Raw genomic sequence first — 11619 nt, forward strand, 5'->3', positions numbered from 1 at the left:
TTACATTAGAATCCTATATTTTGAGTAAAATTAGAATTTTAGTAATAGTAATACACTCTAATAGTAATACTAATAATAATCTTTGAGAAATACACTGGAATATACTCCTGTCTCATATCTTTTTCTACGTTTGTCACACTGTTGTATTCATTCATTTCACAATCTAAAGTGACAAAATATTCTCCATTATTCCCTCCTATGATTATTAAGAACATATTTCTCCACAATTCCTAGCACCCTTCAGGCTCTCCTCCCTGTGTCCCCCATATCTGTGTCAGTTACACTGTGTGGTGCTTCCTATGTCACACTGTCCGTTTTGATAGGCCCGGCTCCCTCACACTGGCTCCGCCCACCTTGTCCTGTCTTTATGGCTGTGTCCTAAATGGCAACCTATACCCTATACACTGCACTACTTTTGACCAGCCCTAGTCAAAAGTAGTGTACTATATGGGAATAGGGTGCCATTTTGGGATGCTACCCAATTAACTCTCCGCTCTAAAGCCCTGGCTCTGCCCTGTACTGTAGGCCTTCCTGGGAGTCATGGAACTGTCCGCTGCCCGGGAGAAATATAATGAGTTCTGTGTCCCCATGGTTATGGTCCCTGCCACGGTCTCCAACAATATACCGGGCTCTGACCTCAGCATTGGCGCAGACACAGCTTTGAATGCTATTACTGATGTAAGTCTGGCTGGGGGTCGGAGGTCGCAAGTTTACGTGTTTTAAGAACACCCTCCAGCCAATCAGAATTGGGGGCTTCACTGATCGCAGCTCGGGCGTGACATTTACCAGCATCACAACTGGCTGAATGTAACTGAGCGTTACCTAAAGGCACCAAACTGATTTGTGTTGACCGAGGTATGCATGTGCTACTTTATCATCTGAAAGGAAATAGTTAGGTAGAGTTTAAAAAGCCACAGTAAACACTAAGTGAAAGAGTTAGATATAGTATGACAACTTATCCTCTGATCAGTTGCAAGAGACTATTGTACAAACAGCAAGAAGTTAACAGTGATTTCATTAAAGTTCAACCCATGTAAAGAGGTGGAGTAGTATATGATTAGTAGTGGTAGGAGTAGGATTAGGGATATTAGGGGTAGGGGTGTAATTTGGGTTCGGTATATTAGGGGTAGGAGTAGTATTAGGAGTAGGTACAGTGCCTTCAGAAAGTATTCATACCTCTTGACTTATTCCACTTTTGTTGCGTTGCAGCCTAAGTTCAACATTGATAACATTTTGGCGGGGGGGTTGTCTCACCAATCTACACACAATACCCCATAATGACAAAGTGAAAACCTGTTTTTTAGAAACTTTTGCAGTTTTATTGGAAATGAAATACAGAAATATCTCATTTACATAAGTAGTCACACCCCTGAGTCAATAATTTGTAGAAGCATCTTTGGCAGCCATTACAGCTGTGAGTCTTTCTGGGTAAATCTCTAAGAGATTTCCACACCTTGATTTTGCAACGTTTGCCTATTATTCTTTTCAAAATTCTTCAAGCTCTGTCAAATTGGTTGTAGATCACTGCTAAACAACCATTTTCAGGTCATTCCATAGATTTTCATGTAGATTTAAGTCAAAACTAACTCAGCCACTCAGGAACATTCACTGTCGTCTTGGTAAGCAACTCCAATGTAGAGTTGGCCTTGTGTTTTAGGTTATTGTCCCGCTGAAACAATCTCCTGGTGTCTGGTGAAAAGCTGACAAGGTTTTTCTCTAAGATTTTGCCTGTACTTAGCTCCATTCCATGTAGTTTTTTATCCTGAAAAACTCCCCAGTCCTTAACGATTAGAAGCATACCCATAACATGATGCAGCCACCACTATGCTTGAAAGTATTGAGAGTGGTACTCAGTAATGTGACGTGGTGAGGTTGGACCCAGGTGCAGAGAAGAGACCAGACGAGGAATCAGTGGTTAAGGATAAACATAATACTTCACTGAGAAACAGTAGCCGCAGGACCACAGTACACTTGGGGGAAAAAACCCCCACGAAGTCTCAAAAACTCACTCAGGAAACGACCACACACAGTAAACAATTCAAGCTTCTGCAAAGGACCACAGAAAAAAAAGAATAAGACATACCGGAGTCCAATAAAAGTCTCTAGGGCGGTCTCTGCCACCCTCTGTCAGGAGGAACCATGACAAGTAATGTGTTATATTGATTTGCCCCAAACATAACATTTTGTATTCAGGACAAAAAGTTAATTGCTTTGCCAGGTTTTTTGCAGTATTTCTTTAGTACCTTGTTGCAAATATGATGCTTCCTTTTATTACTCTGTCAGTTAAGTTAGCATTGTGGAGTAATTCCAAATGTTGTTAATCAATCCTCAGTTTTCTCTTATCACAACCATTAAACAATGTAACTGTGTTAGTCACCATTGGCCTCGTAGTGAAATCTCTGAGCTGTTTCCTTCCTATCTGAGTTAGGAAGGACGCCTGTATATTTGTAGTGACTGGGTGTATTGATACATCATCCAAAGTGTAATTAATAACTTCACCATGCTCAAAGGGATATTCAATGTCATATTTTTTTTACCCATCTACCAATAGGTGCCCTTCTTTGCGAGGCATTGGAAAACCTTGCTGGTCTTTGTGGTCAAATCTGTTGAAAATCACTGCTTGACATGGGACCTTAGGTACAGAGACGAGGTAGTCATTCAAAAATCATGTTAAACACTGTTATTGCACACAAAGTGAGACCATGCAATTATTATGTGACTTGTTAAGCATTTTACTTATTTAGGTTTACCATAACAAAGGGTTTGAATACTTATTGACTCAAGACATTTCAGATGTTCATTTTTGTATTAATTTGTAAACATTTCTAAAACATAATTCCACTTTGACATGATGGGGTATTGGGTGTAGGCCAGTGACACACACATCTACATTTAATCCATTTTAAATTCAGGCTGGAACACAACAACATGTGAATACTTTCTGAAGGCACTGTATATTAGGGGTTGGTAATTAAGGGTTGCGGTAGGATTCATTTTAGGGGTAGGTATTTAGGGGTTGGAGTAGTATTAGGGGTAGGTAATTAAGGGTCGCAGTAGGATTAGTTTTAGGGGTAGGATTAGTTTTAGGGGTAGGTAATTAGGGGTAGGGGAGACTTAGTTTTAGGGTTAGTTATATTAGGGGTTGGAGTAGTATTAGGGGTAGGTAATTAAGGGTCGCAGTAGGATTCATTTTAGAGGTAGGTAATTAGGGGTTGGAGTAGTATTAGGTGTAGGTAATTAAGGGTCGCGGTAGGATTAATTTTAGGGGTAGGTAATTAGGGGTTGGAGTAGTATTAGGGGTAGGTATTTAAGGGTTGCGGTAGGATTCATTTTAGGGGTAGGTAATTAGGGGTTGGAGTAGTATTAGGTGTAGGTAATTAAGGGTCGCGGTAGGATTAATTTTAGGGGTAGGTAATTAGGGGTTGGAGTAGTATTAGGGGTAGGTATTTAAGGGTTGCGGTAGGATTCATTTTAGGGGTAGGTATTTAGGGGTTGGAGTAGTATTAGGGGTAGGTAATTAAGGGTCGCGGTAGAATTAGTTTTAGGGGTAGGTAATTAGGGGTTGGAGTAGTTTTAGGGGTAGGTAATTAAGGGTCGCGGTAGAATTAGTTTTAGGGGTAGGTAATTAGGGGTTGGAGTAGTTTTAGGGGTAGGTAATTAGGGGTAGGGGGGACTTAGTTTTAGGGTTAGGTATGTTAGGGGTTGGAGTAGTATTAGGGGTAGGTATATTAGGGGTAGTGTTAGGGGGAGGTATATTAAGGGTAGATATATTAGTGACAGGGGTAGTATTAGGGGAGTAGTACTATATTATGGGTAGGGGTAGTATTAAGGGTAGGGTTGTATTAGGGGTAGGGGTAGTATTAGGGGTAGGTAATTAGGGGTAGGATTAGTTTTAGGGGTAGATATATTAGGGATAGGTATATTAGGGGTAGGGGTATTATTAGGGGTAGGAGTAGTATTAGGGGTAGGTAGATTAGGGGTAGGAGTAGTATTAGGGGTAGGTGATTAGGGGTAGGGGTAGTATTAGGGGTAGGTAGATTAGGGGTAGGAGTAGTATTAGGGGTAGGTGATTAGGGGTAGGGGTAGTATTAGGGGTAGGTAGATTAGGGGTAGGGGTAGTATTAGGGAGGTATATTAGGGTTAGGGGTCGTATTAGGGGAATAGTACTATATTATGGGTAGGGGTAGTATTAGTGGTAGGTATATCAGAGGTAGGGGTAGTATTAGTGGTAGGTATATCAAATCAAATGTATTTATATAGCCCTTCTTACATCAGCTGATATATCAAAGTGCTGTACAGAAACCCAGCCTAAAACCCCAAACAGCAAGCAATGCAGGTGTAGAAGCACGTGGCTAGGTTAGGTATATTAAGTTAGGTATATTAGGGGTAGGGGTAGTATTAGGGGTAGACATACTATTAGGAGAGGTGTATTAGGGGTACAGGTAGTATTAGGGGTACGGGTAGTATTAGGGGTATGGGTAATATTAGGGGTAGATATACTATTAGGGGAGGTGTATTAGGGGTAGTATTAGGGGTAGGTCATTTATGGTTAGGGATAGTATTAGGGGTAAGTACATTAGGGGTAGGGGTAGTATTAGGGGTAAGTACATTAGGGGTAGGGGTAGGGGTAGTATTAGGGGTAGCTATATTAGCGGTAAGGATAGTATTAGGGGGAGGTATATTAGGGGTACGGGCAGTATTGGGGTAGGTCATTTACGGGCAGGGAGAGTATTAGGGGAGGCATATTAGGGGTAGATGTAGTATTAGGGGTAGGTCATTTTGGGGTAGGTATATTAGGAGGTAGGATTGGATTAGGGCTAGGTTGGTTAGGGGTAGGGTTGGATTAGCGGTAGGTATTTTAGGGGTGTTATTAGGGGTAAGGTTAGTATTATGGGTAGGTATATTAGAGGTAGTATTAAGTGTAGTTATATTAGCGGTAGTATTAAGGGTAGGTATATTAGGAGTAGTATTAGGGGTAGGGTTAGTATTATGGGTAGGTATATTAGGGGTAGGGAATTTTTCCTATTTTGTTGCCGTACAACCTGGAATTAAAATAGATTTTTCAGGGGTTTGTATAATTTGATTTACACAACAAGCCTACCACTTTGAAGATGAAAAAAATATTTTTTCTTGTGAAACAAACACTCTTCTGTAAAGCCCAGCTCTGTGGAGTATACGGCTTAAAGTGGTCCTATGGATAGATACTCCAATCTCCACTGTGGAGCTTTGCAGCTCCTTCAGGGTTATCTTTGGTCTCTTTGTTACCTCTCTGATTAATGTCCTCCTTGCCTGGTCCGTGAGATGTGGTGGGCGGCCCTCTCTTCGCAGGTTTATTGTGGTGCCATATTCTTTCCATTTTTTAATAATGGTGCTTTAATAGTGCTCCGTGGGATGTTCAAAGTTCCTGATATTTTTTATAACCCAACACTGATCTGTACTTCTCCACAACTTTGTCCCTGACCTGTTTGGAGAGCTCCTCGGTCTTCATAGTGCCGCTTGCTTGGTGGTGCCCCTTGCCTAGTGGTGTCCCTTGCCTAGTGGTGTTGCAGACTCTGGGGCCTTTCAGAACAGGTGTATATATACTGAGATCATGTGACAGATCATGTGACAATTTGATTGCACACAGGTAGACTTTATTTAACTATTTATGTGACTTCTGAAGGAAATTGGTTGCACCAGATCTTATTTAGCGGCTTCATAGCAAAGGGATGAATACATATATGCACGCACCACTTTTCCGTTTTTAATTTTTTAGAATTTTTTGAAACAAGTTATTTTTTTCACTTCACCAATTTGGACTATTTTGTGTATGTCCATTACATGAAATCCAAATAAAATATTTTTCAATTACAGGTTGTAATGCAACAAAATAGGAAAAACACCAAGGGGGTGAATAATTTTGCAAGGCACTGTATATTAAGGGTAGGGGTAGTATTAGGGGTCGGGGTAATATTAGGAGTGTAGTACTATATTAGGGCTAGTTCTTTCAGTCTGAGGCCTCTGATGTCTGTTGTTTTTGCTGGTAAATGTCATAGTGGAGCTCTCAGTTAGGTCCCAGGTAAGTGGTAGATAGGGGCATGCACTAGTGACGTGGCATGTTTTGCACCCTGCCACTTCCATTGTTCTCCCTGCACCTTGTTTACTAAACATGATGAGATGTCTGGTCCCTGGTCTGGTTTAATACAACCCGTAACTCTACAACACTCCTATCCTGCTATCCAAATGGCTACAAGCCAGGTGGATGAGGTGGATGAGGTGGAGGTTTGGAAGAGAAGGGTATGAATGAAGTAGAAGTAGTAGTTGTACTAACATTTAGATGTTTTCTCTAACCAATCATTTTACTTTACCCATCTAGTTGATTTTATTTCTATTATCAACAAAAGCTAGATTCTCACGAAGCATCTGAAACAAATATACACTATACTCTATTGGAGAAAGAAGTTAATTCACTTTAATAACTTTAATAAAGGGAGATTAAATGATTCATAGAACAGTAATAGCCTATCTAATTGTTGTCTTCAACCAGGACAGACCACCATTTTGTTTTGAACACGATTGTCTGCATGGGTAGTGGACCTGACGGATAACGACCAGCATTTTGCCACTTGCGTACAAAAGTTCCCTCACGTTGTGAGGTCAAGTGCAGTATCGCCAGGCTGCATTGTGACTGACTGAGTCTACTGTAGTTTCCACGACAACACTTCTGTCTGTCTGCCAGCTAGGGTGACCAACCAACCCCGCCCCTCTTCGGTCTCCTCTTTGCCAATGGGATACCAAGCCAACTCCTCTCTTACACGGAAAGAGCCTTACACACACAGATACTACATGGGGTAGGGTGTAGATCAGGCCTTAATAGGGTAACATATAGTATGATCTGCCTCCCAAATGGGAGCCTATTCCCTTTATACTGCACTATTTTTGACCAGAGCCCTATGGGCTATATATTGCACTACATAGGGAATAGGGTGCCATTTGGGACACGACCCATACTAGGGTACCGTGTAGTAGGGTCTCTCTGAGTATGAGATGCTCCACCTAGTGGTATAACGCGTTTGTGCCGCACCACTTCACCAGGCGTTTGAGTGTCTGCTGCAGCTCTATGAGGCCCGGACCAGCCATGAGGACTTTTGCATCCCGATGTGTGTGCTGCCTGCCACCATTAGTAACAATGTGCCTGGTACTGATCTGAGTATCGGGGCAGACACTTCCCTCAATGCCATCGTGGAGGTAAGGTAGAACTCACATAGCCTGGTCCCAGATCTGTTTATGCTTTTGCCAACTCCATTGGTGTCATTGTCAAGCCAAGCACGACAAGGAGTGGCAATGAGTTGGCATGATAGCACAAACAGACTGGCACTCAGGCTAGAACACAGCTTTTAACAGGGTTGAAATGATACTGTACCATTTGAAGTTATCAGTGATCACTAGATTTGTATTATTATGTGGTCTGCTTTCCTAGAGATCTACAAGTCATAATTATTTGCTCAAAAACTAGTTCACTTATTGGACTGATGTGCGACCCTAGTTGACATTGTGAAACTATTGTGGGAATATAGACTGACAACAGACAGATATTTCCCATGATTTCTCTTCCACATTCACACGCACACAATGTAAACAACCCCATGTGTGTACACTTAGAACATACATGCTTTACTAGTTAGAATTAGACTTCCTGTTCCTTTACTAACTGGTTTCTGGTTTGATGTTATGGAAGAATTCTTTGAGACTAGAGCTGCATCCTGGTAAATCTTGAAATGCTGTTTGTATTTTATGATCGTATTATATTGTGACATGGATCATGTTTTGGGTAATTGTGTGAGCATGTTTGATACCAATACAGAGCATTTTGTATGTACAGTAGCTATTACCTAACAAAACAACATTGTCTGCATGCTATTGATAATCGTAACATTGGTTTGTGTCACAAATGCCATCCTATTCCCTTATAGTGAACAACTTTTGACCAGAGCCTTATTCGCCCTGGTCAAAAGTAATGCACTAAAAAGGGAATAGGGTGCCATTATGGACACAACCTGTGTGCCTGTTTGATCTGATTATGAGCATCTGTGTGTGTGTCAGACATGTGACCGCATCAAGCAGTCTGCCAGTGGGACCAAGCGGCGTGTGTTCATCATTGAGACCATGGGGGGGTACTGTGGGTACCTGGCCAGTGTCGGGGGGCTGGCTGCGGGGGCTGACGCTGTCTACATCTATGAGGAACCTTTCGACATCAGAGACCTCCAGGTGAGGGACATTGTTTTACATAAGGTAGAAAAATTCTAGTAACTTTCCAGAAATTCCCAGGTTTTACAGAAATTCTGGTTGGAAGATTCCTGGCATCAGGAGGGAATATGCAGGATAAGACTGCTAAATAGCTACCCGGACTATCTGCATTGACCCTTTTTTCACTAGCTCTTTTGACTCATCACATACGCTGCTGTTACTGATTATTATCTATCTGTTGCCTAGTGACTTCATCCCTACCTATATGTACATACAGTATCTACCTCAATTACCTCGTACCCCTGACAGTAGCAAAGTTATCATTACTCGTGTATTTATTCCTTGTGTTATTATTTTTCTATTATTTCTCTGCGTTGTTGGGAAGGACCCGTAAGTAAGCATTTCACTGTTAGTCCACACCTGTTGTTTACAAAGCATGTGACAAATACAATTTGATTTGGAATCCTCCAACCAGGAATTATAGAAAACCTGGCAATTGTGGAATCTCAGTTTTATACAGTATACACTGTTATAAACCTAAATATTTACATCAAAGTTAATTCCTCATTGGAATCCATAGTAACTGATGTACATATAATCACTCTCTCCTCCCTCGGTGCAACAGGGCCTCTATTTTAGGAGTGCTCAAGTGACCCAGATTACAGTACGTAGCTATGGTGGTTATTAATAGGTAGAACGCATCATCATTCCAGGAGTGTTAAGCTCTGATCAAGACAGATCTCATTGTTATGGTTTGAGGAGGCCTACTCAACAGCACTAGAGTGTTGTTGTCATGCTAGTTGTTATTGTCTGAGAGACATTCTGCTGTTGTCAGGTACACAAATGTTGTAGAGCCCTTCAGATCATGGGTAAAATATGCAGTCTCCTAAGACCTGGTCCAATGACAGATGAAATCATTTGTATTATTTAATGCAATGAATATTATATGCTACATTATTATTTAATTTAATAAATGTTATATATATGCTCCATTGTGGAACAAGGTGATGTCGATATTTACCCGTGTGTTGCAAAGTGCACACTCATTATAAACAAAAGATAAGGTTGAGTGTAATTCAGTGGTCTAGCATATGTTCCATCGGCATGCTGTATACTGTAGCCTACTTTAATTGGAGTGAATGGCGACAACTCATCCAAGTAGGGGACAGAACAGCAGTAAGAAGTGTGCCACCTCCTGGTCACCAGGGCACTCTGCAGAACTCTGTCCCTGAGACACAGGGACAGAGTTCTGCAGCTCACGTAGGTTACAGATGGAGGTGGAAAACTCTAGAATACTTCAGACTTATCACAGATCATGTGAGGCTTTTCTCTCTGCTTCAGTCCAACGTCGAGCATTTGACAGAGAAGATGAAGACGGGCATCCAGAGGGGCTTGGTGCTGAGGTAAGGAAGAGCTCATGTCTGGCATGATCACCTCTTTACAAATGTACAGTCTGTTAACAATAAAAGGCACACATGTACGTAGCCAGCTATGTATGATAGTCTTACTATATTTATGCCACACTGTGTAGGCTACTAATACAAATTATTTGTATGTTAAAATACTCTACCTTTTGTGATGATCTATCGAGGCTCTATAGAGACCACTCAATATTTCTCAGTATTACTCAACACAATAGGAAGAATCACCCTGTAACGCAGCAGCAGGACAAATGGAACCTTGACATTGTGTGTGTGTGTGACGCTACAGGAATGAGAACTCCAATGAGAACTTCACCACAGATTTCATCTACCAGCTGTACTCTGAGGAGGGGAAAGGAGTGTTCGACTGCAGGAAGAATGTCCTTGGACATATGCAGCAGGTGTGGTTACAGACACACACTGTAGCCCGATTGCAACTGATACCACTCAGATGTGAATTGAATGACAGCATACTGTATATTGATCATGTTACTGTGTAATCCACATATTACCTTAGGTTCATGTCATAATAAACTGACCTGAGTAAAACAGATTTATTCTATTTCCAAAGGGAGGTGCTCCTTCCCCATTCGACAGGAACTTTGGAACGAAGATTGCAGCCAAAGCGATTCAATGGATTTCAAGAAAGCTCAAGGAGTCATATAAAGAAGGTAGAGTACATGTTCTGAATTTAATACTAAAAATATCACAAAAAAAACACGAGAATATGCCTTTTTAGTTTGCATATTGGTTAATATACGTCCTAAAATGGCACCGTATCAACTATATAGTGCACTACTTTTGACCATGGTCCATAGGGGGAATAGGGTGTAATTTGGACTCTAATAAGTGTGCCTGACTGTATTTGTTCTCCTTGTGCAGGGAAGGTGTTTGCTAACACAGAGGACACTGCCTGTTTGCTGGGGATGCGTCGCAGAGCCATGGTCTTCCAACCAGTGGTGCAGCTCAAAGACCAAACAGACTTTGTGTAAGGCAACTTTTACATGTTGTGTAGACCATGGTAGCACAAGGTTAAAACAATCTTCCTTCAGTTTAACTGACAATGTCCACCCGTATAAAACAAAGTGCCAAATTGAGTGCATTAACTAAAGCTTCAAACTGTTTATTTTATGTCATCATGGTCTCATGTGTGTGTGTGTGTGTTTTGTCCTATTCTACCCTATCAGCCACAGGATCCCTAAGGAACAGTGGTGGTTGAAGCTCCGCCCCCTGATGAAGATCCTGGCTAAATACAAGACCAGCTACGACGTGTCTGACTCTGGCCAGCTGGAGCATGTGACCCGGGTCAGGCCCAAGAAGGTGGACTGAACTGACCAGCACCTAGTCTGGGTAGGCTAGACCAGCACATAGTCTGGATAGGCTAGTCTTTAGATTGGATCAGCTCAGAGCAGACCGGCCCTTTCAGTGTAACTTAGCTCCAATCATGGTAACTCTTACCAACACTTTCACTCCGTCCCATACTCATGTCCCCTCAGAAGCTACTTAGGGCTCAATTGCCCACCCTTCTTCTGAAGTATGCACTTGTACACTTTCTCATATGGATTTTACACTGGTAGAAACTGCTTCCAGCCAATGCTTACACCAATCCTATGCTTTTAAATTCATGATGGGCAGTGGTGCAAGTGCACACTTTTGGAAAAGGGTGGAGAACCAGGATGTAGCCCTAGTCTACTCCCATAGGTGCTTCTTCCCTCTCCGTCTTCTTCTAAAGGGAGAGCTGTTTATCCCGCCACCTACTGTAGGTCTACTCCATTGTTACGTTGTGTTGTCACTCCGTACTTGCACTTTGTATCAATCCTGGGTTGGCATCTAAGAGTAGGTCATGTTAGTTCCGCTGCTGTATTTTGTGGCTTAGTTGAGGATCTGTTTAATGAAACCCATTTGAATGTTAACTCACTGTGTGATCCAAGTGTTTTCTCCAAGTATTAAAGAATATTTATTGTGATGACAA

The 11619-nt window shown here is 41.7% G+C and overlaps 1 protein-coding gene across 11 annotated transcripts in view; it reads left to right on the forward strand.

Moving 5' to 3' along the window:
- LOC112226989 (ATP-dependent 6-phosphofructokinase, platelet type) overlaps positions 1 to 11619 on the forward strand; it is a 37035-nt gene extending 25416 nt beyond the window's left edge. For 5 of the 11 annotated variants that reach the window (XM_042307690.1, XM_042307691.1, XM_042307692.1 and 2 more), the window contains 8 exons: positions 526 to 678; positions 7075 to 7227; positions 8083 to 8247; positions 9568 to 9629; positions 9937 to 10048; positions 10219 to 10318; positions 10530 to 10635; positions 10835 to 11619. In XM_042307690.1, coding sequence (XP_042163624.1) covers positions 526 to 678; positions 7075 to 7227; positions 8083 to 8247; positions 9568 to 9629; positions 9937 to 10048; positions 10219 to 10318; positions 10530 to 10635; positions 10835 to 10976 — 993 coding nt within the window. In that variant the 3' untranslated portion in view covers positions 10977 to 11619. The remainder of the gene's footprint in view (positions 1 to 525; positions 679 to 7074; positions 7228 to 8082; positions 8248 to 9567; positions 9630 to 9936; positions 10049 to 10218; positions 10319 to 10529; positions 10636 to 10834) is intronic. The other 6 variants (XM_042307696.1, XM_042307699.1, XM_042307697.1 and 3 more) reach the window with 2 other exon arrangements.

This window comes from Oncorhynchus tshawytscha, linkage group LG28 (genome assembly GCF_018296145.1).
Source record: "Oncorhynchus tshawytscha isolate Ot180627B linkage group LG28, Otsh_v2.0, whole genome shotgun sequence".
NCBI lineage: Eukaryota > Metazoa > Chordata > Actinopteri > Salmoniformes > Salmonidae > Oncorhynchus > Oncorhynchus tshawytscha.